Source organism: Zootoca vivipara, chromosome 10 (assembly GCF_963506605.1).
Source record: "Zootoca vivipara chromosome 10, rZooViv1.1, whole genome shotgun sequence".
Classification (NCBI taxonomy): domain Eukaryota; kingdom Metazoa; phylum Chordata; class Lepidosauria; order Squamata; family Lacertidae; genus Zootoca; species Zootoca vivipara.
This window is the reverse complement of record NC_083285.1, coordinates 55,877,836-55,905,345: the sequence shown is the minus strand read 5'-3', so window position 1 is coordinate 55,905,345 and position 27,510 is coordinate 55,877,836. Positions and strand designations below refer to the sequence as shown.

Sequence of the window (27,510 nt, the reverse complement as noted above, 5' to 3'; positions counted from 1 at the left end):
TGTAAACCAACTTTTACTTTTATTTATAAGGTGGGATTAGGAAAAAGTTTCTCACTCTGCAATCTTTCTCCTTCCATGCAGAAGAAAAAGAGGTGTACCACCAATTTTCTTTTCTTTTTTTTAAGGAAGGTTGGAGCTTCTGAGTAATTCTCTAAAATTAAAGTTTATTGTGATGCACAGGCCTGACATGCTTGAAAATTTGTATTTTTTGAAGAGCAAAAGAATCTTGCAGCATCTGATAGTAACCACTCAGCCAGTTTACTTGAAGAATTTATTGGTTTATCAAAGGTTACCATGCTATTGGGATAATATGTGAACTATCCCACAAAAAATAATAGAGGAGTTAAAGGCTTCACATTTTTGGATCCAAAGTGCAGGCAATGGGATCCCTTAGAATTAGAATCTTATAATATTAATACAGTTTTGTTTTTAAGCATTTTCTTATGATCTCAAATGCATTGGACCCTGACTCTCAACCCAATGACTCTTTCATCTCTCCCTCCTCCTTTTGTCCTTGCTGTTGTGATTATCCTTGGGTACACTGGTTGGTTTCTATTTTGCATTCAACTAGACAGAATTTACCTTCCCTTGGTAGCAACCACGGGAAGAGAATGAAAGGCTGGTGATAAGTTTTTATTTTTTATTTTAAAATTGTTGCTTTCTTTTTCAACTTGCATTTTGTTTCATGATCACAGGTTCCTTTGAAACAGAGAGAGAAGAAGAAGAGGAACACGGAGGCAATGAAAACAATGGAACAATGAAGCAATGTTACTGCTGCCCAAGAGATGCACCAGAAACATAAAATATGCTCCTAATTATTTTAAAAACTAGTTGAATCCCTCTCTAGGTAATAAGAGTTGCTCACATACTGCAGAAGCTATAAAACTATTAATTAAAGTGTAACACGGGGAATTTCAGTAATGTTAATATTAGTGACTGTTGTTTCCATTGCTTATTGTTAATTCTTCCAAACCATGGCAGGATCCAGATTGTGCACATACCCAGACTGTGCACATTTAAAGCACATGACTTCCTCCAATGAATCCTGGGAACTGAAGTTTGTTAAGGGTGTTTGGAATTGCAGCTCTATAAGAGTTAAATTATATAAGAGTACCATGGACTGCAAGAAGATCAAACCTATCCATTCTTAAGGAAATCAGCCCTGAGTGCTCACTGGATGGACAGATCCTGAAGCTGAGGCTCCAATACTTTGGCCACTACACGAGAAGAGAAGACTCCTTGGAAAAGACCCTGATGTTGGGAAAGATGGAGGGCACAAGGAGAAGGGGACGACAGAGGACGAGATGGTTGGACAGTGTTCTCAAAGCTACCAACATGAGTTTGACCAAACTGCGGGAGGCAGTGGAAGACAGGAGTACCTGGCATGCTCTGGTCCATGGGGTCATGAAGAGTCGGACACGACTAAACAACTAAACAACAACAACAACAAGAGTGAAATGACAGCTCCCATGATTCGTTGAGGGAAGCTTTAAATGAATGGTGTGTATGCAGTCCCAAGCAATGTAGGACCAACACTATTGGTTTAGTTGTCAAACTGGGTAACTAGGGAAGACACATTCCCTAATCCCAGAAAAAATTGGTGCCAGCTGCAGCATTTACTTTCATGTCAGCATGCATGAGATAAATTATGGATCCTTAAGTAATGACATACCGGTAGTGACAAGTAATGACAATAGTTTCTTCTCTGTGAAAGTTCTGGCATGTGTCTAATTCTCCCCCTTCTCCAAGACACACACAGTGTATTCCACCACCACAATAACTGCTGTTCCTGTGGTGCTTTAGTCAGGCTCTCTTGCATAGCGCCTACAATTGTTAGAATTTGCAGCTAATCTTTCCTTAGTTACTAAATGATTATTTTCCACTTCAGTGGCAAAAGATAAAAGTAGACACTGCTGCACTCTCCCCTTCTCTCCCCTTTGATCAATTTTTGACGGCAGATAATAAATCATTCTATGACGTTGTATTTTGTTTTGTGGTATTTGTGCTTGAGGAGCAAAAGGGAATTGGTCTGGTTGGCACTGCTCTCCAGATGCTAAATTGGTGAGCTAAGGAGATGAACTGATAAACAGCTTGGCTCCCAACCTCTGCTATTTCATGATTTTCACTTAGGCAAATTCTGCTGCCGCTGTGCCTTGGCTGTTATTTTTTTAATACAAGAAGTGAAAGAGCTCCCCAAATATCCCAGCTATATAGGATAGCCAAAATATTCTAACTTCTTTTCATCAGGCTATGTGTCTGGAAACTGAATAATACAGAGGGAGAAACACTGTGGGTTTGAGAAGATATGGATGTAGAACTTCCATTCCAAAAGAAAGCTGACTTTTCCTTGACACTTCTTGTACATCTACTAGTGAACAAAAGCCAAAAAGCAAAGTAGCTGTCTACTAATGACTATGCTACTGAACTGGGTGCACACGTGCACACACTCATACATACCATGTTTCAGCAACTAAAATTAAACTATGACACTGCCCATGAACAATATAATGTGGGCTGTTTTAGTAAGCAGCACTTTTATTTTTCATATAGAATAACCTCTTAAGGCACCAGCATTTGGGAAAAGCAGTAAAACCCCATTGAAGCTCTCTGGCCTCCACAGATGAATGCAGAAAGAGCAAACCCATCTGCCCCCAAATCATTTTATGTCAAGGTGACCAAAAAGGTCAATATCTTTGAAGGTGACCTGGAAACTGCAATTAATCCAGAATGCGGCAGCTAGACTGGGGACTGGGAGTGGCCGCCGGAACCACATAACACCAGTCCTGAGAGATCTGCATTGACTCCCAGTACATTTCCAAGCACAATTCAAAGTGTTGGTGTTGACCTTTAAAGCCCTAAATGGCCTTGGTACTGTATACCTGAAGGAGCATCTCCACCCCCATTGTTCAGCCCGGACACTGAGATCCAGCGTCGAGGGCCTTCTGTCGGTTCCCTCATTGCAAGAAGTGAGGTTACAGGGAACCAGACACAGGGCCTTCTCGGTAGCAGCACCCGCCCTGTGGAATGCCCTTCCATCAGATGTCAAGGAAATAAGCAGCTATCCTAATTTTAAAAGACACCTGAAGGCATCCCTGATTAGGGAAACTTTTAATATTTAATGCTGTATTGTTTTAATATTAAATTGGAAGCCGCCCAGAGTGGCTGGGGAGACTCAGCCAGATGGGCAGGGTATAAATAATAAATTATTATAATTATAATTATTATTTCCTATAAAACCATCCAAGAAAATTGTTGTTGCTTTTGAATACATATCTGTTTTTCCTGTAAAAGTTTGAACCATTTATCAGTCTCCTTCTTTCCATCAGATGCCCCAGTCTGTTTTTCTAACCTCTCTTTTTTATACAAACTCACTTACATCACATTCCCATTGATATTCAGTCAGCCCTGATATACAACCAAACCTTGTACCTGTCACCACCACATGAACTGTCTTAGCCACTTCTACATAGTTAAGATGGGAGATACATAGATTTCCATTGTTTTTCTAGCTCAACGATATGAGGATCCGAGTGATTCTGGGCATCAGTCCTTTTAAAGTCTTGTTAGTTTTCAACTTCATCCTATAAGAGGAGGTGTTTCTTTTACATCCCTACAGGTCTAAGCAATGGCATAGTGGTAAATTTGATGTGCAGGTGCTCATCGGGATAACCCCAACAGCCATGTTCCCAAATAGTCCACAACTATGCCCATATTACATTATTTATTAGAATTAGCATGGATGCAGTCCTATACTGTACATAATTCCCTTCAACTAAGCTGTATTGAACTCAGTGGTGCCTATTTCTGGATGCATAGGTTCAGGTTGTAAAACTCACCAAGCTTTAACAAAAGATAATCCGACATCTGAAATACACCTTTAGCTATTAATTACAAATGAAAACAATATTGCAAATAAGAGGTACCATTTAAACTGCAAACATGAAGCAAGTAAGAACCCCATCAAAGATGTACCCAACCTCTGCTTGATTTTCTTCATCACCTGACTTCTGTGCCAATCTGACATGAACAAATGGTCTCGTCTCCATCATATATTCAAAGTGTATGACTTCCCCCCAAGAATCCTGTAATTAAGCTACAGTTCCCATGATATTTTGCAGGAAGCCATGTGTTTTTAATGTATGGTGTGGATAAACTGAAGCCTCATTATCACATCATCCCCTTGCCAGAACTAGGTGGTCCATCAGTTAATCTAGTGCTTCTTAATATGATGTTGCTGTCCCTATCAGTTTTGGTGGTGGTCAGACATGCACTCTGGACTTCAAGATTGATTTCAAACAGCTTAAGGAACAAACTCTCGCTTTTTGGAATTCCGCCTTTAGAAATTCTGAAGTACAATCTTACTACAGCAAAAAAGATTATTACCCAAAGATTGGACGATATAGAGATGCAACGCAATCTTATGCTTGATGAAGGGACATGTTCTCCGCGGCATCTGGGTGTTAATCCTTATCTTATCATCCCTTCCTATTGCCACTCATCGTTTTGCTTTTATTAAGGCATATTTTAATGTCTTCCCCTCAAATGTCCTCCTCCACAGATTTTCTAAGGGCCAGGTTTCGGTTTTATGTGCCTGTGATAACTCCTCGATTGAAACCCTGCAGCACATAGTGTTTATATGTCCTTTATATTGTGCTGTCCGTAAGAATTTATTGCTCCCACTAATTCAAAAACTTCCCGGACATCTGGAAGATTCTCGCCTTGTTTTTCTATTGCCAAGATACAAATCCGTTTGTAACTCTACAAATGGCAAATTTTTAAACTTCTGTTTTGACATATAAGAGACAGAATAGATTGTTATATACAAGTTGAAATTCTTTTATTATATCCTTATCTAATTCTGTATAGCCTTTAAGCTATTTTACCTTTTAATTGTAAATCAAATCGTGCACGTTTCTGTTCTTGTTTTATTATGTCTATGAGCTTAAAGCTGAAATAAAGTGATTCGGATTTGTTTTAATGAAAATCTATGCTTGTTTGGCCATATAAAGAATTGATCAGGTATTATTTATTTGGTATTTAACAGGGATAGCAGAGTATATCTATGGGAATATTTTGGGTTTTCCCTGTCCAAAAGAATATAGCTGATAATGAACATTTCAACAATGAATGTTAAGAACAAAAGAACTGTCTGTTAATTGGCTACTAGTATGAAAGGTTCAAGACCTGGTATTTCAAGATGAATGAAAGAAAAATATCCCCAGGAGCTAATAAAGAGTAGAGGTTTCCTGTGCCGATTAAAACGGAGCATGAAAGGGTAAGATTCTCTGTATCCCATTTCATTATCTGAAACACTGCCAAATACCAGTGCCCATGGGTGGACAGATTTTTCTTCCACAGTGTTCTGCTTTGCCTGTCTTCCAATTATTCAAAATGAAATTTTCTAATTAATTTCAGAAATGGTGAATGCACTGTTGGTTCTTGTTACAGCCCTTCATTTCTCCCATTCATCATGGGGTCACCCCACCCCCACCCCAGCTAGGCCATTTGCAGGACACATTAAAGCATCACATACTTATTTTTAGTGCCCAATTGTACTCACCATTACATTAAGATACATATATTTTAAAAAGGAAAAGGCTATGTGCATGGGGGGGTTGTTTATGTGTGCACTCAGTGTGAAACTAAGAATGTGCTGTCATAATTACAAATTTTGAAAACACAGTGACAGAAAGCAGAAACATTGATGCCACCATGTGGCCAGGTCAAGACATTATGACACTAATAAAATCCAGGGAGAAATAAAGGAGGATGGATTTTAGAAGCATTCTTACTAATTCCCCTAATCAGTGCTTTTTTCTGGGGGGATGCAGGGGGACACGTCCCCCTAAACATTTGTGAATCTAAGTTTGGCCTCATTGAAGGGCAGTATTTCAGTATGAGTAGGAAAGTGAGAGCACTCCTAATAATAAAAAAGCACTGCCCCTAATACTGATGAGTATCAATCTCTCAGCGGAGGTAAGAGAAATCAACAGGTGAGTAGCATTCACAAATTGGTTGCCTGTTTGTTTCTGAGCCCAATTTAAAGTGCGCATGATAGTGTTTAAAGCCCTAAACAACTCAAGTCCCAGATATCTGGGAAGCTCAGTGTGTGTGTAATACAGGAGAGGGCATTTTCTGTGACAGTCCCAAGGTTTTGTAATTCCTCACCACAGAGGTGTGCCTGGCAACTTCACCGTAGTTTTTGGTGACTGGAAGATGCATCTCTTTATCCTGGCTGGCATTGTGGGGTGGGTGTGTCAGGGGACCAAGAAGAAATGGGATCCTATGGATCCCCAACATGCCCCCAAGAACCCTTGGTTTGTTTTACACCATGGACAGTATTTTTATTTTTTCTGCTGCCACATGACACCTCTGGTGGTGGACCCTCCATTCCCTTCCCCAGTTTTATGTAGCAAACATTGATAGTGTTGCAGTATGGCAAAATTTATCTTAGCAAGGCTTGGGTGCACCCTTCTAAGTTCCCGAGCATAGGGACATTACTGCAGCCCATAAAGAACATTAATTGCTGGCTAGACACCCTAGGACAAACAGAGGAGAGTTGCTTACTGTTTCGGGGCTTCTCTTCATCCATGCCCTCATCTTCATTTTCTGGGTCAATATCTTCTGCTTGAGTTATCCAGTCCAGATATCCCTTCAAGTCCTCCTCCAGCTGTTGTTTCTCTCGCAACTTCTGAAAGTCACCTCGAGCTTTTGCTTTCTCTCTCTCTTTAGAAAACTCCCTGGCAAGAGGGAGGGGATTAAAGGATGAGAACAGGAGACCAAAAGAAAGATAAAAAAGAATTAGCTTGAATTGCACTGGAGATTATAAATTTCCTGCTATGGTAACTTGGCTGTCCATATTAATTTCAACCCATATTAATACATGTGATTCCTCTGTTTTATATACAATGACTTATCTTTAAGATGGTAATGTCAGCTACTTGTTCTGTATCTCAAATCATTTCTCAAAGAGAATTAATGATTATTTTTGTTATTATTTCTTATAAAATGCTTGCAAGAAAATATTATTCTGAATATTCTTGAACAAACTATTATCTGTACTGCAGTGACATAAGGACAGTCTTTTCTCAACTCAAGGCAAAACCTCAAGCTTCTGTATGTGCCGATGTATATCTGTCATCATGCCAGGCTTTGCTCTGTATTCTCTTAGGAATCTCATAATGAAGACTTTAAAGTGGAGGATTGAAAGAAGCTCCACTTAACCCTAAGGAAGATCAGAAACAGCTCAGTAGATCAGTTCTAGAAGACAGCTTTGTCATAAGGTAGATGGATACATCACAAATATGACAAATGTGGAAAAAACAAAGTGCTCCTACTAGAAGCTGAAGCTCTGTGGCATGGAACTTAAAACAAAAGATGGATAGTGAGAAATACAATGCCTTTCTCCTTCCAAGCACTGTATAAGCATTATTGCATATTGAAGGCTTGTTGAATATTGTTAACACTTTTTTAATGTATGGGGAACCAGGAAGTGGAAAAATTAGTGTTCATATTTGTCTGATGCCTCTTTAGATAGTCTGATCATTTTCAAAGCTGCTGTGCAGGGCTGTCTCAAGCAGGTCGGGCGCCCTGGCGCTGAGTCACGGAGATCGCTCCGGCGCCCCCGCCCTTGCAGCGCGCATCACGGCTTCCTGGCGCCCCGTGCCACCGGGACCTTACCTAGATCCGGACCTGCTGCTGTGTACCAACTGCTCCCAAAGTATCAACTAGAAATAATGATTCCCATCTGTTTTTCCCATCCTGCTCCCTGTAATCTTTTAAAGTAGAGATCTGACAACTGAACTTGAGACTTTCTGCTTGCAAATAAGGAATTCTACTATTGAGTTATTGCAAGTATAATAATATTGGAAAAATTAGTGCTTTTGAAAAATCACTCCACAGCAACAACAGTAATGTAGTACAAAAACCAGTGTCTTAAAATCTGATCTATGAGGGCCTGGTGTGTCCGGGAATATCTAATGAAATTCTTTAAAAATTCCATCTATGGTGCTAGTTTGAATCTATTCAATATCAATATATGACCAAGAATGACCTCCAAATTTGGCATTATTCTGTGAAATGACTGCAATTTCCATTCAGTATTCAGTTCCACATCTTACAATGGGCACCAATTATTTATGCTTGTTAGCTGTCATACCAAGAAAGCAAATTATCAAAAGATTTGTTGACTGAACTACCCTTTTATTCATGTGGGCAATTTCCTCAGAACAAATCAGCAATCTGCTAAGCGTGTATTGTAACAAATGTTTATACAGCTAATGGGCAACCTGCATTTTTCAATTGACATGTATAAAATGTAAAAATTGAAATATTTCCTATTTTACCACCATTATTTTTGTTTCAGACCCCCATTTTTCAGAAGACAAAAACAAAAACAAACAAACAAACAAAAACAAAAACCTGCCCTGTCTTTCAATGATTAAATGGAGCTACATTGGAGAGTTGTTAGCCAAGAAAAATAATAATCTGAGAAGCACCTTCCAGAGGAAGGATGGGATATAAATTGAATAAATAATCATAACACTAGTAGGTTAAAATTTGTTTCATATACTTCCATTCATTTTTTACCAATTCTTTACCATGTCGTCACATGCATAGGGTGATATCCAACGTTAGTCATTCTCAGAAAAATCCCATTGAAATTACATGTAATGGAAATCACCCAATAAGCAATAGGAATTATTTTTCTGTCTATGGCCAACGTTTCATTAAACAGTTATGAAACTGCTTCACTATTGTAATAACAAGAAAAGACCTATGGCATATAGACAACTTATGTGCTTTAATCACTCAGGGGTCTTAGAATTCAAATTCTAAAATTGCCCAATCCTCTGTGACACACAGGTACATAGCCAACATTTACCAGTTCCGTTGTGATATCAACTTATCAAGCCAATAATAATCAAAGCAATTATACCTGTGCTTCCCAATCCCTACTGAGACCCCACGTAAACCACTCATAAATTCTAGTTATAAGCTCATGAGTTATGATCATGTTATTTACTATATTCATTACTTCCACCAGGGGCAACAGTTTGCATATTGGGGTGAAGTTTCAATCCTGATAATGTTATATATAGGGGTGGGGAGTGTTTTCCACACCTTGCACTGCTAGCTTTTGGCAGTGCTGGCTTTCAACCCCCACCCCAAAACTTTAGGCTGCTTAATACCATTATGCCACAAAATGAATACTTTTAATTTAGTCTTCACTGTCCATTTATAAGGTAAAGTTGATCCAAAGCCCACTGACATTAGCAGATGACATTGAGAATATGTTGAATCTGGGCCCATATCTTCAACCCAAGAAACAGAACACAAAGAATAAAACAGAAGCATGTGTAATTAAACAACAACAATAATGATTCCAAACATTTTTCCAGGTACTGCTTACCCGCTAAGTACACCAAGAACCAAGTTAAGTACAAAAAATGACCCTATGATGATTAGTGTAACAAAATAGATCCAGGGCCAGTCCCTTCCTATGGCATCATTGACCTGGAAGAGTGGAATGATAATTAGTGTGGAAAGTTCCATTCCTGAGCATTACAAGGCTCCAGTTGAAGGGAACTTGAGTCACCAGTGCTGAATTTGTTGTTCGGTTCAACCAACCAGGAAGTAAATTTTCTACCTACTTTAGTCTAGATTGAGTTAAGTATTTGGTCACCTTACCAAGTGAATTTCCTACCACTGTATACTGCAATGTAACTTGCAGTACATTGGGGAATTGATGTAGAATCATAACAAATATAACCCTTGGTTTTGCTTGTGACAATTAAAGGATTCTGGTGACACAGAAGAACCCTGATTCTGGAGTCTTGCCCTGCAGCATGAGGGGGAAAAAATAACACCAAAACCAGCAGCTTACCCGCTCAACACACCAAGAACCAGATTAAGAACGAAAAAGGATCCAAAGATGACCAGACTGACAAAGTACACCCAGGGTAACTCATAGCCCATAGCGTCCTGCATCTGGAAAGATGGAGGATAGTTAGAAGATAGAGACAGAAAGCAGAATGGATTAGGGAAGGAAGACAGAAAGGTTTGCAAATAAGGCCTGTGGATAAAAGAGATAGTTGGACATACTTTAGCTAATACTTAATTTTAGCTGTTTTGAAGGGCCTTTGGCTTAAAATACCATGTGAAAACAGAATGTGTCCATGAGAGCGAAATTAAACCAGAGATATTTGAAACCACCTATTTTACTCATTGATATAAGAGAAGCATAACATTATGCGCTAGGTGATGAACAGAACTTCAGTTACTCCAGTGATCCTTTGTTTAGATTATTATTTATAGCCTTCAGCATATTAAAATATAGAGGAATAAGGGGGGAAGAAACCCTCAGTTACAAAATATAGACATAATATATTTGTGAACAATTGGATAGAGATTACATTTTTAAAATAATAACAACAACAAAGTTAAGAAAACCCTTTCCTCTGTGTGCCCCCCCCCGACCAATTTGGTGCGCTATCAAAGCAGATGGTCACACTGAATACAGTTTGGGTGGTGCATCAGCAACAATCTAGTTTTGTTTATACATTCAAACGTTTATTTTTGTTGTTTTCGGAGTAACCATTTGTACAGAACTACCCAATTTGGAGACCAGGGTTAAGGAAATGCGCTGTGATTACCACTGTTTTTATACTAAAGTGCATTATGTACATATATTTCAGTAAATATCTTCAAGTCGTTAACATGTTTCCTTCTGCTTTGGGAATGCTTCCCATTGGCACAGCAAGGCTGAACCACAGCATTAAAAAAAATAAAATCCTTCCAGTAGCACCTTAGAGACCAATTAAGTTTGTCATAGGTATGAGCTTTCATGTGCATGCACACTTCTTCAGAACGATCAGATGTTTTAGCAGCTTCTTCGATAAAGGCATAGTTTCCTTGCATATTCAGTAGGATAAGTGGATTGTAGAGGGTTCTTAATTCTAAGACCCTTGGGTATAATGTCCAGGTTCTTGTATTTAGTTAGAAAGAAGATGTCAGTCTGTACCTGTGCAAGTTTCTTGGTGAGGTTGATGGACTTCCATTTCATGCGGCTCAATGTGGTGCCTTCCATAGTACTAGTTACAGGTAGGTAGCCGTGTTGGTCTGATGTAGTCGAAACAAAAAATTAAAAAATTCCTTCCAGTAGCACCTTAGAGACCAACTAAGTTTGTCATAGGTATGAGCTTTCGTGTGCATGCACACTTCTTCAGAAAGTGCATGCACACGAAAGCTCATACCTATGACAAACTTAGTTGGTCTCTCAGGTGCTACTCGAAGGAATTTTTTTTATTTTTTGTTTCGACTACGTCAGACCAACACGGCTACCTACCTGTAACTTTTAAAAAAAAATTCCAGGAATTCATTCTGTAGAAGGTAAAACTCCCTGCATAGCTACAATCAAATCCTCTGCTCTTGATTTTCATTCATAAATGTATTTAAAACTTTTATGTTATAAAGGCTAACTGCCCTATCCATAATTAACTTGTGCACTCTCCCAATAGCATCCTTTGCATGAATGCAAGGGACTCCTTGTATCCTGAGCTGTGACAAAATAAAGTTGGTGCACATAATAGGGTTTTATTTATTGGGTTATTGTTGTATTTTGATTTTATGTATGTGATCCTTTATGTGAACCGCCCTGAGACCTTCGGGTATAGGGCGGTATAGAAATAAAATAAATAATAATAATAATTCTACATCAAGCCCAGCATTCTTATGAAAGAGTCTGAAGCAATGGCTTCAAGTAGCACATTCCTAAAGCAGAACAATTTTCCTGTCTCCAGCTTCCATCTGTTATTTTTTTAAAAAAAAAAGCAGGGAAAGAAGTATAATTTTGACATTTCATATCTAAGACTTCCACTTTTTCCTATAGCACCATGACACCTGAACTTTCTTGTGGCAACTGAACAGGTTGTCTCCTCAATTTCAAATGATTACAAAAGATTTAAAGCTATTGTATTCAAAGCAAACCTGTATAAACCCAGGGAGGTAGCCATAGCTCAATGCTTCTGCATGCAGAAGGTCCTAGATTCAGTCCCTGGTATCTCCAGGAAGAGCTGGGAACATGCCCCCCTGAAATCCTGAAGAAGCACTGCCAGTCAGACAGTGCACAGAATTCTGAGCTACGTGGACTGATAGTCTGACTCAGTATGTCAGTTTCCTCTGTTCTTATTAGGAACAATGAATGCTGACACCATGAGGACGTTTCTACACTGTGTAGAGTCACTTGAGTGGCAAAAAGAAAAGGGAGGGAAGAGTGTTGGACAAATGAATACATTGGGTCAAACTAATGATGCTCACATCCTGTTTCTCGCATTAACCTATAAAACATATCATAGATGGAATAAAAATGGGGCATGCTTTTGCTTTGCTTTTGTGAATGTTTTACAACCCCTGCTTGGTATTTGTTCATTATCTAGTCCCCATGCAAAGGACAAAGTGGTTGCTGAAATTTCACAAATCCTTTCGCCTGCCACTGCCAAAGCTGCTGCCTCTCTGAAAATGGGGAGCTGCTGTTTTCTCATCAAAGAGGGATGTGAATATACTAATGCTGCAGTGCAATGAATTTTTTTTAATTTTTCAAAGAATATTATGAAGGGTTCCTAAAACTTCTCAGTTGTGGAAAAACCTCTCCCTATGCTGCCAGCTGTAAAGAAAGTAGCTCTCTTCAGACTCAGTGATACCTGTCCTATCCTCTGCTGCCACTATGGTTGTTACCCTGAGGATTATTTTCTGAAGAGCTGAGAAAGGGGTAGACCAAAAGCTTTAGGTTGCTCCTAGAGCTATAATCACTGTTCTTCTATTTTAAGCTACAAATGCAAATTGCAACTGATTTTCTACCCTCTTGGGAATATTGTGATTTTTCTACGGGTGCATCTTAACACATTCTGTTCACTCTAGTGGACATGACAAAGTCATGTGGGCAGGGAAGGGTACAATTCACCTGAGCAGCCACTGCTTAAATCAATTGTTTAATCTGCACCATAGTACTTACTGAAGCTGTTTATGGCTGATTTCTGCTATGCCTTGCTACAAAGTGCTGCATTACTGGAACAGACGTGTTTTACATCAGAAGTCTCTAACTGAAAACAACAGACATGTTGCTAAAATGGCTGGAGTTGGAAAGGAAGCAGTTTTTAAAAACAATTTTTAAATTGCCATGATAAAACTCCTTAATTTAAGTGCTCTCTCTCTCTCTCTCTCTCTCTCTCTCTCTCTCTCTCTCTCTCTCTCTCTCTCTCTCTCTCTCTCTCTCTCTCTGTGAGCCATTCAGTGCCAATCTAATATAAATTAAAGAACAGGGTGGTAAAATGCTGCCCAGGAGGAGGGCCACCAGGAGTAGCTTCCCAGCCACTCATAGCAGAGCCCTCTCCTTCAACAGTGGCGCCCCTCTCTGCTGATGGAGGCCTGCAATTCATTTTAATAGTCATCAACATCAGGATGGTTAGACTGCAGCCTTAGTGAGCAAATTGTGTCAACTTCTTCCGATTCAGTGTTGAACAAAGGGTTTTCTCAGAAAAGCGGTGGGATAAAAGAAAACCTATGTGGTCTACAAAACGTGGATCTGTGCCTGGAAAGTGTGGTGCAAAATGAAGTCTGGATTAGCCCTTAGTGTGACAGCACCTACCATGGTACTATGTCAGTCACTTTGTAGCTTTCTGTTTTTTATTTAATCTTGTTGCACAATTTATTTATCCTCCAACTCAGCTAACATCATTAATGAACAATATAACACAAATTAAATCTATTTAAAACCACAAAAGGAAACAGCAACAGAACAACAGTATCAAGAAAGAGCAGAAATGCAGCCACTGGTCAGTGCAAAAAACAACCAGGTCTTTCGTGAGTGTTAGAAGACCAATAAAGAGGAGAGCAGAAGATCTCCAAGAGAAGGAGTTTCTCATAATGGGCTCCTTTCCTGAGTCCCCACCAATAATAACAGTAGTTATAGTCACCACAATTGTCTCAAGGCAACGTGCAAGAAAAACTACTAAAAATGCAGAAAACAGCAGATTTAAACAACAGATTTAAAACAAAACTAAAACAATACAAAACAGATAGTGATGGAAACAGAGGCGTAGCAAGCCCAGGTGGTACCCGGTGTGGGTTTTTTTTTGTCATCCCCCCACGCGGCTCTGGCGAAAAGTGAAAAACATGAATTGCAAAAAAACTAGAGCTTACAGAACAAAACCGACTTCAGATATGAAATCAGCATTGAAAGAACATATAAAAACAGTTTAAAAATCTCATGCAACAGAAAAAAAAGTTCCCCAGCGGGGAGGGGCACCAAGTGTTATCCCCCCCCCTCCAGGGTGGCACCCGGGGCGACCCGCCCCCATCGCCCCCATTGCTACGCCACTGTATGGAAAAGCCCCAATTATCCATCTGGGAAAGTCTGTTGGAACAGGAATATTCTAATTGTTTCTGGAAAATGCCTGTCATATCATGAAAGGACTGTTATTTTACAGAATAGGGGCAGCCGTGCTAAAAGCTCTGCTATAAGTTACTGTGGAGCAGGTTCCTGAGATATTTGGAACCTGCAGACTGTAGGGATCTACTGGGTATGTACGGGAATCAAGTAGGGACACCAATCTCAGTAGATTTTGGTGGTAGTTCCAATAAGGGATTCCAGGATTATACAGAATGAGCTAGTCCTTTAAGTATGGAACTTGTACTGTATAGGGCTAAGAAAAGCTGCTAAAATTAGGAAAAACAGAGCAAGCAGACTTTTCATCCTGCAGATAGACTCCCTCTGTTCAACTGTGTTTGTACAATTATCAAGCTACCAGAACTGGAGCAGAGCTACTGCCAGAGAAGCAGTAAATGGAAAATCAGTCCTGCTGTACCACAGAAATGTTTCTTTGCAGTTTAGTTCTTTGTATATTTGTAGTGCAGATAAACAATGCCAAATTCCTATACTTATTTGAAACTGACATAATGTATCCTTCACCCTGGTGTGGGGCAGGGATGGACCAATTATAGGATATGTGACAAATGACATTAAAATATATTTTATAGAGCTACAATAGCTATTTCATGGATACTTGGCCTCTATACAAAGTGCTTGCTATGAAGGACTTCTGATTTCTTGTAAGGAGGACTTGTTTCTAAAGTCTCATGAGACCATCAGCAGAACATTATTTTTCTATTATGAAAAGGAGCACCCTGAATCTATGTTTGTTTTTTAAAAAAAATATTGGCAATTTGCCAATATGCAGCCATTATTCACAAACCCAAATCCTTGACAGCAGATGTAGGCTTTTTCCTGCAGAACTTTTTTTACTGATCAGGGTGGAATCTACATGCATATAAGAACCATTCTGAAAATGCCTTTTCTAAAAGCATTTTTAAAAATACATTGAATTTCCATAAGGCTCACCATCACCATCTAGTGTCACATTGTATATTGCACTTAAAACACACTTAAAATGTTTTATTTGCAGCTGTATAGCTGAGTCTCTGCTTCATGGGGTCACGGAGAGTCAAACACGACTAAGACGACTAAACAACAACAAGCTGAGTCCAAAGTCTAGTCTTTCGTAGTTTCTCTACTAAGATGAAGAACCTGCACAGAGTAATATTTGATGCACTCACGTACTGCCTAACCAGACCATGAAATCTGCCAGGATGTTTTCAATACTGTTCATTTTAAAAACACACACACACACACACACACACACACACACACACGTATTTATTATAACTGTTCCATCATAAAAAGTTGTTTGGTCCTTAATAGTACATTTGGTGCAATGTGGATTTCTTATTTATGAGTTGCATGAACTGCACCAAGAAAAGATGTTCATCTACCAGCATCTTAGTTCTATTATGAGATAATCTGTGGTACATGCAGAAACACGGAACTGCATTTGGTGAAACTTCATATTGTCAGCAGTGCCCAAAACTTCCACATCTGAATTTTAAAACTTGAAAACTTGACAAAAGGAACTGATCTCATCTTGTGGTAAAAGTAAATATAGAAATCAGTAGAAGCAGGGTGTCCTGATAGGGTGCAAGGTGTTGGGGGCACTCAAACCACTAGAGCAGCTCTCACTCTGAATGTGCTCCTGCCTCAGTCTCTGCAATGCTGCAGCATCACTCACATGGTGGCCAAAGCAAGAAAAGCCGCCTTTAATTTCAGCTAAGAACATGGGCCTGCCTAGCTCTATGTAACACCTGTTCCAAGTTGTGTTCCACACAGGGCATTCTATTTTTATGAATAGTAGCAGTAGAAATCTTGCCTTATATCATTTGGTGAATCCAAAGCTGAAACAATGGGCCAATGCTGCCAAAACGTGCAGAGTTCCAATGTGATACAACACAGGCAGAACACGAAGGCACAGAAATAACCAAAGTCTTACTGTATTAATAGGAAATAAGGTAAACGCAAAGTACAGGCGATACACGGTGGAACCCTTATTCACAGGATATTATTTTGATCAAAATCCGCCATATCATTTTTTAATCCAATTATTGGATATTGTTTTTGAAAATAATTTCTTCCGGTATAAAAATGACTTTTATCTCCAAACTCAGGGTGTCGCTATGGGAGCGGCTCTGGCCCCTTCGGTGGCCAATATTCATATGATTGATTTTGAAAACAAACATTTTTTTCTGACTCTAACCCTTATTCACAGGATATTATTTTGATCAAAAGATACATTGATGATTTGTTTATAATTTTTAAATCTGAAGGAACGTGCACAGCATTTCTAGAATGGGTGAATACTCTGGATCCCCATTTAAAATTTACATGCCAGCATCATCACAAAGAAATTCATTTTTTGGACGTAATTGTTTATATTTCCGACCAAAAAGTCCCTGGCATTCAAACCGTACAAAAAGCTAACGGATCGCTACTCCCTACTCCATTATTCTTCCAGCCACCCATCACATTTGAGAAGGAATTTACCGTACGGACAATTAATCAGGCTCAAAAGGAATGCTACCGTTGAGAAAGACTACCGCAATGCTGCTCACAAGCTAGGAGAAGCCCTCACGAATCGGGGCTACCCTGATTACATTATACAAGACGCATACAAACGCGTCGACAGTCGCAACAGGGAAGAGTTACTTGCAACACCATCTGACAACACCAACAGAAAATCCTCCCGTTTAGTTATGGGGATGGATTTCACTCCCCTAGCCCATCATATCAGAAACATAATATATAAACACTGGCACATTGTGGAAGACATTCCTGGCTGTAAAGATCCCCCGCTCTTAGGGTTTAGAAAGAAAGGGACCCTACGCAATCAACTGGTGAAAGCAGATTGCCTAGAACCGTCATCTATCATCACCAAAGGCCACTACAGGTGCGGCTCCTGCAATTTGTGTCCCTACAGTTTACCAGTCAAGGAGCTTAGGAGTGAACATACCCAGTTTACCTTCAAGATTAATTCGATGACAACCTGCAATTCTAAAAATGTGGTATATTGCATCCGGTGTCCCTGCAACAAACTGTACATAGGAAGCACTACGCGACCCCTTAAGGTTCGCATAGGGGAGCATAGATCACGCTTCCGTAACCAAGTTATGGAAGCTCCCCTCACACCTCACTTCCTACAAAAGAAGCATAGTGATTCAGACTTCATGTTTTTTGGCATCTGGCAGTATACCCCTAAAAAATACCATAAACAGGATATTTTAAAGATTCTCAGGCAACAAGAAACCAAATTAATCTTCATGCTTAAGACATTACAACCGTATGGCCTCAATTCAGATCTGGATCTCTCAGTATTCATTTAACCATACATCAACTCTGTAAGTCTTTGCAGTACTTGAATTCTGCCCGTCCCTCCCTAATTGCTTATCTCCTGGGAAGGAGTTCCCTGTGTGTAAATATATGTGATTCAAACAGAGCAATCTTGCTTAGGCCACCACATTCTCCTCTAACTAAGAATATAAAGAATACAAGATGTGTAAGTATTAATTTCTGATATGTTTGGTTTAGATATCTGTTCTTAATAATGTGTAACTGAAATCAGTATCTTATTTTTGTTGTTAGTGATTTTGAAAAATTAACAAGGAAACTCTGGGGCCTAAGCCTAAATAAGAAACTGTACTTTCATTGTAAGTATTGCTTGTATAAATTCGTTTGTCCAAACACCAATTTGAATATACTAACGAATTTAATTTGAATGTACCAAAATAACACATTCTAACTAAGAATACAAAGAATACAAGATGTGTAAGCATTAATTTCTAATATGTTTGGTTTAGATATCTGTTCTTAATAATGTGTAACTGAAATCAGTATCTTATTTTTGTTGTTAGTGATTTTGAAAAATTAACAAGAAAACACTGTGGCCTAAGCCTAAATAAGAAACTGTACTTTCACTGTAAGTATTGCCTGTACAAATTCGTTTGTCCAAACACCTATTTAGATATTTTGTTTAAATACTAACGAACTTAATTTGAATGTATTAAAATAACAGAAAGAAGATACCACTGAAGAAGCCCAATATTGGATGAAACAGGTCTTAAACGCCGGCAACCTGTCTGTCGCGTCGTTGCTGATCCACCGTGTATCGTCTGTACTTTGCGTTTACCTTATTTCCTATTAATACAGTAAGACTTTGGTTATTTCTGTGCCTTCGTGTTCTGCCTGTGTTGTATCACATTATATCATTTGGTAGCTGACCGCCAGCCCTTTAATTCTTGTCTGCACAATCTGGCACCAATCATCAACCTATTAGTATTATTATTCACATTTGCTTGTCATTTTATTTTTAAAGTCTCAAAGTAACTTAAGATAAAATACAAACTTGTAAAATCAATTAAAAAGCAAAGGAAAAAACAACAATGTACAAAACAACTAAAAGGACAAATTCTACCCCACCCCACTAGAAAATGCACACCACACATAGGCACAATCTCCTCAGGGCTCTGGGTGCTCGAGCACCCACAAAATTTCCCATAATAGGGGCTGGGCACCCACAAAATGCACCACGGCCCATGGAAAGAGCGCAAAGTTCAGGCAGGAGGGGAAGAGAGAGAACAGAGTTGGGGGGGGAGAGAAAGAGTGCAGAGCTCGGACGGGAGGGGAAGAGAAAAATAGGTGCTGGTACTCACCATGAAGTTGTTACAGTAAGTGTCACACTTTTTAACAATAAAAGAGGTGCCGGTCCTGCGTAACCTTGAGTACCCCCTAACTGACTAGGACTGCAATCTAAACACACTTACTGTGATGAAATACACCCCAATGACACCCAACTGGATTTCTGAGTAAACATGCAGAGCATTGTACTATTAACTCCCAAATAAATTTGCCTAGGGTCAGGGGGCCATTAAAGACAAAGCCAACAGAACATTTTGCTCTGTGGTTACAGTAGCCCAGAATAGAAATGAGGAAGAACACTTCTTTTAGAAAGAAAGAAAATGTCCAGATTTCCAGGTAGAAAATATTTTAATGATACACAATATGAGCTCCAATCCTTTGCAAAACTTGCTCTGATTTTTATTTGCTCAAAGTATTAGGGGTTGTTTTTTAATCATATAAACTTTCATTTTTATTTCCTTCATGATGAGACAGTTAAATCTTTGCAGGATAAAACTAATGAATGCAAAAGCAATTAGCAACTCAGTGCAATTCAACTGCCTCTATTAAGGAGGGAGGTGCCACTTTGTGTAATATATGGTCCAGCAATGAAATTCACTGTTATTCACTGTATAAGGAATGGACACATACAGTACATGGAAATATTTGTACTGGCGTCCCATCTATATTTCTGGCAATACAAGTAAATAAACTGGGCAACATCTCAAGTAATGCTTTTTGATACAGAAACCTGTCTTTTTATTTTTACAGATGCAGTCTGAGTCTGCTCTCTGAGAACAAAATATTAAAAGCAAGGAGTCACCTAGCAGTGAACCAGGCTGTTAGCAAGCTATTCTGGCTTGCGTGACTGAGACCTGGGTGCGTGAAGGCGAAGTAGTTGCCCTGCATGAGATAACACCCCCGGGCTTCTCCGTCCTCCACCAGTCGCGGACTGTGGGTCGGGGGGAGGGGTAGTGCTGTTAATCCGGGAGGATTGCTCTTTCAGGGCTCTGCCATCACCATCAATCACCGGCATTGAATGTGTTGGCCTAGTGTGGGGCACCAAGGGGGGCTTGGCTGTCTGGCTGGTGTACCGACCACCTAGCGCACCAGCAGCCACCCTGTCGGACCTGCTGGAGGTGGTGGCAGGCTGGGCCTTGGAGTTCCCTAACCTACTGGTTTTGGGGGACTTCAACATCCATGCAGATGCCACCCCCTCCTCACGGGTTCCGGATCTGGTGTCTTCCATGGCGACACTAGGGCTCTCCCAGTTTGTTTTGGGTCCCACACATCAAGCAGGCCACACGCTGGATTTGATCTTTGGTGTGGGTATAGACGTGATCATGTCCCCAACTGTGGAAGTGCCATGGTCTGATCACTACGCTCTGAAAGCCAGGATTGACTTCCCGCCCCTCCCCTGCTTGGGTGGCGAGCCTATTTGGGCTCGCCCGCAAAGGCTGATGGATCCTGACGGATTCCGTCAGGCCTTGCGGGACCCTGCTCCCCCTGGCGGCTCATTAGAAGAGCTGGTCGAGAACTGGAATAACCGGCTCTTGGCGGCCATCAATGAGATCGCACCTAAGCGCCCTCTGCGACCCCGCCGAAACCGGGCCCCTGGGTTTACTGAGGAGCTTCGGAAAATGAAGCGGGACCTTAGACGGCTAGAGCGAGTATGGCGGCGTGCTCACGACGGAGCCTCAAGAACATCTTACAGGAAACTTATGAAAGCCTATGAGATGGCGGTGAAAGCTGCAAAAAAGTCCTACTTCTCAGCTTCCATCGCATCCGCTAGCTCTCGCCCAGCACAACTTTTTAGAATAATTAGGTCTCTAACAACCCTAGAGGATCAGCCAAATTTAAATACAAATTTGACCCATAGCTGTGAGGCATTTGCGAGCTTTTTTGCGGAGAAAGTCTTGACACTCCGCCGTGACCTCCCTGCCAATTTGGATGCAATAACGGAACTGGAGGCCCCTCAACTGTCTTCGAGTTCAGTATTGGACCAATTCGATCAGATACTCCCTGCCGATGTAGACAGATTCCTCCGAGCTGGAAGGCCCACCACTTGCTCCCTGGACCCGTGCCCGTCTTGGCTGATTAGAGCGTGTCCAGATGAGGTACGGGCCCCCCTGGGTGAGATCATCAACTTGTCCCTGGGCACAGGGACTTTCCCAGAGGAGTTGAAGGAAGCAGTGGTGCGTCCACTCTTAAAGAAAACATCTCTAGATCCTTTAGATCTATCCAATTATTGCCCGGTTTCGAATCTTCCGTACCTGGGTAAGATAATTGAGAGAGTGGTTGCCGAACAGCTTGGTAGGTTTCTGGATGAAACATCGGCTCTAGATCCATTTCAGTCCGGCTTTCGCCCTGGTCATGGGACCGAGACAGCTCTGGTCGCCTTAACAGATGATCTCCGTAGACAGCTGGATCGAGGTGGGTCGGGACTGCTGATTCTTTTAGATCTGTCAGCAGCCTTCGATATGGTCGATCATGAACTTTTAGACCACCGCCTTGCCGACGTGGGGATTCAGGGCACAGTCCAACAATGGCTGCGTTCCTTCATCTCAGGTCGGGGACAGAGGGTGGCGCTAGGGAGGGAGTTGTCGCCGCGGCACCCCTTAGTGTGTGGAGTCCCGCAAGGCGCAATCCTTTCCCCAATTCTTTTTAATATCTTTATGCGCCCCCTTGCCCAGATTGTCCGGAGTTTGGGGCTGGGTTGTCATCAATATGCTGATGACACCCAGATCTATCTGTTGATGGACGGCTGCACTGCCTCAGCCCCGGACACACTCACCAGGTGCTTGGAAGCTGTGGCTGGATGGCTACGTGGGAGCCGACTGAAGCTAAATCCTTCGAAGACAGAGGTCCTCTGGCTGGGTCGGGGCGACATGGGGTTGGGGGGGCCAACTTCCATCTTTTGCAGGGGCTCAATTGGTACCAGCGCCTTCTGTCAAGAGTTTGGGTGTAACCTTTGACGCCTCCCTTTCCATGGAGGCGCAGGTTGCATCCACAGCAAAGGTGGCATTTTTCCATCTCCGCCGTATCAAGCAGTTGGTCCCTTACCTCTCTCGCCCCGATCTGGCCACAGTGATCCATGTGACGATCACCTCCAGGCTTGACTATTGTAACTCGCTCTACGCAGGGTTGCCCTTAAAGCTGACCCAGAAACTCCAGCGGGTGCAGAATGCCGCGGCGAGGCTCCTTACAGGGTCCCGGCCGCGGGATCACATTCATCCAGTGCTTTACCAGCTGCACTGGCTCCCGGTGGAGTACAGGATCAGGTTTAAGGTGCTGGTTTTGACCTTCAAAGCCCTATGCGACTTGGGACCCTCGTACCTACGGGACCGCCTCTCCTGGTATGCCCCACGGAGGACCTTAAGGTCCACAAATAATAATATTCTGGAGATCCCGAGTCATAAGATGGCTAGATTGGCCTCTACAAGAGCCAGGGCCTTTTCAGTACTGGCCCCAACCTGGTGGAACGCTCTTTCCCAGGAGACCAGGGCCCTGCAGGATCTGTCATCTTTCCGCAGGGCCTGCAAGACAGAGCTGTTCCGCCTGGCCTTTGGGTTAGACTCGGCCTGACCCCTGTGTTTCCTCCCTCATGGCTTGGATTTATGGCCTACTTGAAATGAGGCTGCATTTTAAATTTTAATACTGTATTTTAATCTGTATTTTAACTAATTGTTTTTATGTTTTATTGTAATTCTGTTGGTGTCAGCCGCCCTGAGCCCGGTTTTTGACTGGGGAGGGCGGGGTATAAATAAAAATTTATTATTGCTTCCGGTTCAGCGCCAGCGCCGATCGGCGGGGTCTCGTCTCGTCTCCGAGACGGCCCGTCCCTGTTAGGAGTGGGGAGGGCAGCGAAAGCGACGCTGCGCCCCTTAGAACCCCGGGAAGGGTGTCCCGGGGGCAAATTTTGCTCAGCAGAGCCCGAATCCGGACTCCCCAACCCTCCGGTCAGCTCTAATAAGAGCTCCGGAGCGAGGAGGGTAGAAGTCGCGGGGGGCATTTTGAGCGGCAACGTTATCCTAGCGGGGAGAAGCTTCGAGCCGAAGGCGGAGAGCGCTGGATTCTTCCAAAAATATAACGATTGGAAACAAGACTGTAAGTAACCTCACGATTTGGATTACAAAATAATTTGGATCTGGGAGAGAGGGGAGAAAAGAGGAAGCCACCCCCCCCCCACGGCAACAAAAGAGACAGTAAATAGAATCCCGAAGCCGTAAACAGAAGATTTCAATTTAAAAGGATCCCTCAGAGGCATCAAAGAGAATCTCCCCTAAATGCAGGGTGAAAGGGAAGAGGGACTGTGGTTGTGAGTGCCCTGCAGCAAGAGGTAAAGACTAAGAAAAACCTTTCTTTTCCTCGGGAGCCGGCAGCCCAGACAACCCAGTGAGTTGATCAGGATTTATAAGTCAATTTTTATTTTATTTTGTATTTCTGGACTTTGTGGAAATTCTTTTTTTGGTTTAAATGTTTGTGAAATGAGTTCGAACTTTATTGTTAATAAGACTTGAAGAATGCAGCCAGTTTGTTAAAAATGGAGTCGAGAAAATAAACTGTGATCATATTCCACCCCACGTGATAAGTTTTGACCTTGGCAGGATTGAACTATGTCAACAAAAAAGTGTTCCCCTGAGTTCCAGCGGTCTGTTTTGACCTTAATGTGGGAAACAAGAATAGAACTATGTCAAGAGGAGACACAACGGCAAGAGTTACAGCAACAATTTCAGATGGTGATGGCAGAATATGATTTTTTAGAAGATGAAGCTTTTGAAACTGAAACTGAAAAAGATGAATGTGAGAATGACAATGATGGTGACTGTGATTTGGAAGGAAAAGTTGAAGATGAGGACTGTGATGATTCAACACAAAATGAAGCCCACCACAAAAAAAATGATGACCTTACTCTACAAAAAGTTGGATGGAGCGCCCTGCCTTCGAGGGGGGCACGATTGGTATTATTGGAATTCCAGAATGCCCACAGGGAAGAAGGAAAAAATATGCAGAGAAGAGAAGAAATTCAGGGGCCTTGTATGGTGGCCTGGATGGCAAAAGACTGTAAACAGGGGGTGGGGTGAAGGGAAAGTGAAGTTGTGATTATAAGGATGGATTAACAGGTTTATAACTGGTCTGCTGATTATGGAATTTGCTGGATTGGGGGGGTGGAGCCGGTAATCGGGGATGTAAGGTTAAATTAAGAATAGTTATAGTTTTAAAAGTGAATGGATTTTGGAAAAATGTGAAAATATGGAGGCTTATAGAGGGAGTATAAATTAGGCACGGGAAAATAAAATGGGAGTTTGATTTTTCAGTGATTTGGATATTAGGTGAAAATGATAACAATTGATTTATAAGTTGTATAAGATATAAAGGTGTATTTTTATAAAGTAAGAAACTGTTGAAGATGATAAAAAAGGGATGAAAACCGGGGAAGGGGGGAGGGAGGGGAAGCCCACAAAATATGGTTTTACAATTATGAATGTAAGGAAAAAAAAATTGTATTGTTTTTTTCTCTTTTTTTGCCCTTTCTTTTTTCTCTTTTTTTTTCCTATTTCTATTTTTCTCTCTTTTTTTGGTATGACAATAGATGGTTGGATGGATGGCCTCCTGCGTACTGCCCTGGTTTACTGGAGCCCCCTGGTGGCAGGGGGGGGCTTTGGGGTCAGGGGAGGGGGAGGAGGACAGAAATCCAAGCATAAAATGGACCATCTCTGACTGTTCACCTACATGGGATACTTCTGTGGCAGGGGAGGACCCATGGGGGTGGGTGGGAAGGAGGTGGAAAAGGTGTTTATGTATGTACCGTCTTTTTTGTATTTTGTAAAATTAATAAAAAGTATGTTTAAAAAATAAAAAATAAAAATTTATTATTATTATTATTATTATTATTATTATTATTATTATTATTATTATTATTATTCTGGCTCTCTGCCAGTAATAACAGCAGAGGTGGAGGGGAGCTATTTTTTCAACCAACAAATTTACTTCTCTCCCAAAGTGCAATAAGCCAAGAGAAAGCAAGGCATTGCCAGAGACCCTTATCTAACTGCAGAAAACCATCCCAAGGAGCCTGCAACTAATCCATTGATTTATAATGGTTCCTGATGAACTAACCTAAACACTCCACCCCAGAGGGATACAGTTGCTTAGATAGACGTCTGATAAGGATTTGTGAAAGGATTAAGTCTTTAGATCTACTATACAACCTAAACATTGAGTGATTGGCCAGGGAAAATGAGAATAAGTACAGTGGTACCTCGGGTTACAGACGCTTCAGGTTACAGACTCCGCTAACCCAGAAATAGTACCTCCTGTTAAGAACTTTGCTTCAGGATGAGAACAGAAATTGTGTGGTGGCAGTGCAGCAGCAGTGGGAGGCCCCATTAGCTAAAGTGGTACCTCAGGTTAAGATCAGCTTCAGGTTAAGAACGGACCTCCAGAACGAATTACGGTAAGTTCTTAACCCGAGGTACCCCTGTACTTGTCTAACATTTTTGCATTCAACACATTTCCAATGACAATCCCCTTGCCTTGCCCCAACTATCTCGAAACCAAGCATTTTCTATTAAGAGTGGGAACTATTCATCCTTCACAAAGCAACACCGTGGGAATGAATTATATGAACTTTCAGGTGGGGTGGCCTTAACATGCAGGCAAGGAGGCACAGATTTCTTATTTATTAAGGGCAGTCATCTCCTGCCTCCCCCAAGAAATGTTGCTACTTTATTAACATAGCATCAATCCCTTTGGACAAATGTTCCAAAATATAGCAAACACCACTGGGTTGTTCAGGGCAGCCATTGTGTGAAACAACAACAAAGTATATTTATTTGATGTGTGTTTTCCCCTGGACATTGCAGATCTGTCTTAGTCTGGACATTGTAGATCTGTCTTATTTATTGGGGGGGGGCAGGATCCTTAACCACTTTAAGGTAAGCCCATCCCAACCAAAAGGTTCTTAGATTTCATCTAATACCAAGGATCAATCAATTTTAGGGACACCCCCCCAAAAAAGGTAATGGGCTGAATATTCTATGATGCCACTATGGGGGCATGTTTCGTTCCTTGTTGTTGTTTAGTCGTTTAGTCGTGTCCGACTCTTCGTGACCCCATGGACCATAGCACGCCAGGCACTCCTGTCTTGCACTGCCTCCCGCAGTTTGGTCAAACTCATGTTCGTAGCTTCGAGAACACTGTCCAACCATCTTGTCCTCTGACGTCCCCTTCTCCTAGTGCCCTCAATCTTTCCCAATATCAGGGTCTTTTCCAAGGATTCTTCTCTTCTCATGAGGTGGCCAAAGTATTGGAGCCTCAGCTTCACGACCTGTCCTTCCAATGAGCACTCAGGGCTGATTTCCTTAAGAATGGATAGGTTTGATCTTCTTGCAGACCATGGGACTCTCAAGAGTCTCCTCCAGCACCATAATTCAAAAGCATCAATTCTTCGGCGATCAGCCTTCTTTATGGTCCAGCTCTCACTTCCATACATCACTACTGGGAAAACCATAGCTTTAACTATACGGACCTTTGTCGGCAAGGTGATGTCTCTGCTTTTTAAGATGCTGTCTAGGTTTGTCATTGCTTTTCTCCCAAGAAGCAGGCGTCTTTTAATTTCGTGACTGCTGTCACCATCTGCAGTGATCAAGGAGCCCAAGAAAGTAAAATCTCTCACTGCCTCCATTTCTTCCCCTTCTATTTGCCAGGAGGTGATGGGACCAGTGGCCATGATCTTGGTTTTTTTGATGTTGAGCTTCAGACCATATTTTGCGCTCTCCTCTTTCACCCTCATTAAAAGGTTCTTTAATTCCTCCTCGCTTTCTGCCATCAAGGTTGTGTCATCTGCATATCTGAGGTTGTTGATATTTCTTCCGGCAATCTTAATTCCGGCTTGGGATTCATCTAGTCCAGCCTTTCGCATGATGAATTCTGCATATAAGTTAAATAAGCAGGGAGACAATATACAACCTTGTCTTACTCCTTTCCCAATTTTGAACCACTCAGTTGTTCCATATCCAGTTCTAACTGTAGCTTCTTGTCCCACATAGAGATTTCTCAGGAGACAGATGAGGTGATCAGGCACTCCCATTTCTTTAAGAACTTGCCATAGTTTGCTGTGGTCGACGGCTTTTGCATAGTCAATGAAGCAGAAGTAGACGTTTTTCTGGAACTCTCTAGCTTTCTCCATAATCCAGCGCATGTTTGCTATTTGGTCTCTGGTTCCTCTGCCCTTTCGAAATCCAGCTTGCACTTCTGGGAGTTCTCGGTCCACATACTGCTTAAGCCTGCCTTTTGTTCCTTAGAGATCTTTAACTGGGGCCTCTAGTGTTGTAGGTAAAATCTGTGCAAGGCCATTGCTTCTGAAGCAAAACTCTGGGCTAGCAACTCAGCTATCACCTAGCAGCAGGCACTCCATTAGGCTCCAGCCAAAGGAGAAAAGAGACTCAAGG

General features: G+C 41.5%; 1 protein-coding gene across 16 annotated transcripts in view; it reads right to left on the bottom strand.

Annotated features, from left to right (window-relative positions):
* The window catches only part of CACNA1C (calcium voltage-gated channel subunit alpha1 C), a 550,248-nt gene that overhangs the window by 172,296 nt on the left and 350,442 nt on the right, over nucleotides 1–27,510 (bottom strand). For 9 of the 16 annotated variants that reach the window (XM_035127322.2, XM_035127323.2, XM_035127327.2 and 6 more), the window contains exons 8-9: nucleotides 9,413–9,516; nucleotides 6,568–6,740 (exon numbers count right to left, since the gene is read on the bottom strand). In XM_035127322.2, coding sequence (XP_034983213.1) covers nucleotides 6,568–6,740; nucleotides 9,413–9,516 — 277 coding nt within the window. Of the gene's footprint in view, nucleotides 1–6,567; nucleotides 6,741–9,412; nucleotides 9,517–9,886; nucleotides 9,991–27,510 lie in introns of all 16 variants that reach the window. The other 7 variants (XM_060279995.1, XM_035127329.2, XM_035127332.2 and 4 more) reach the window with 2 other exon arrangements.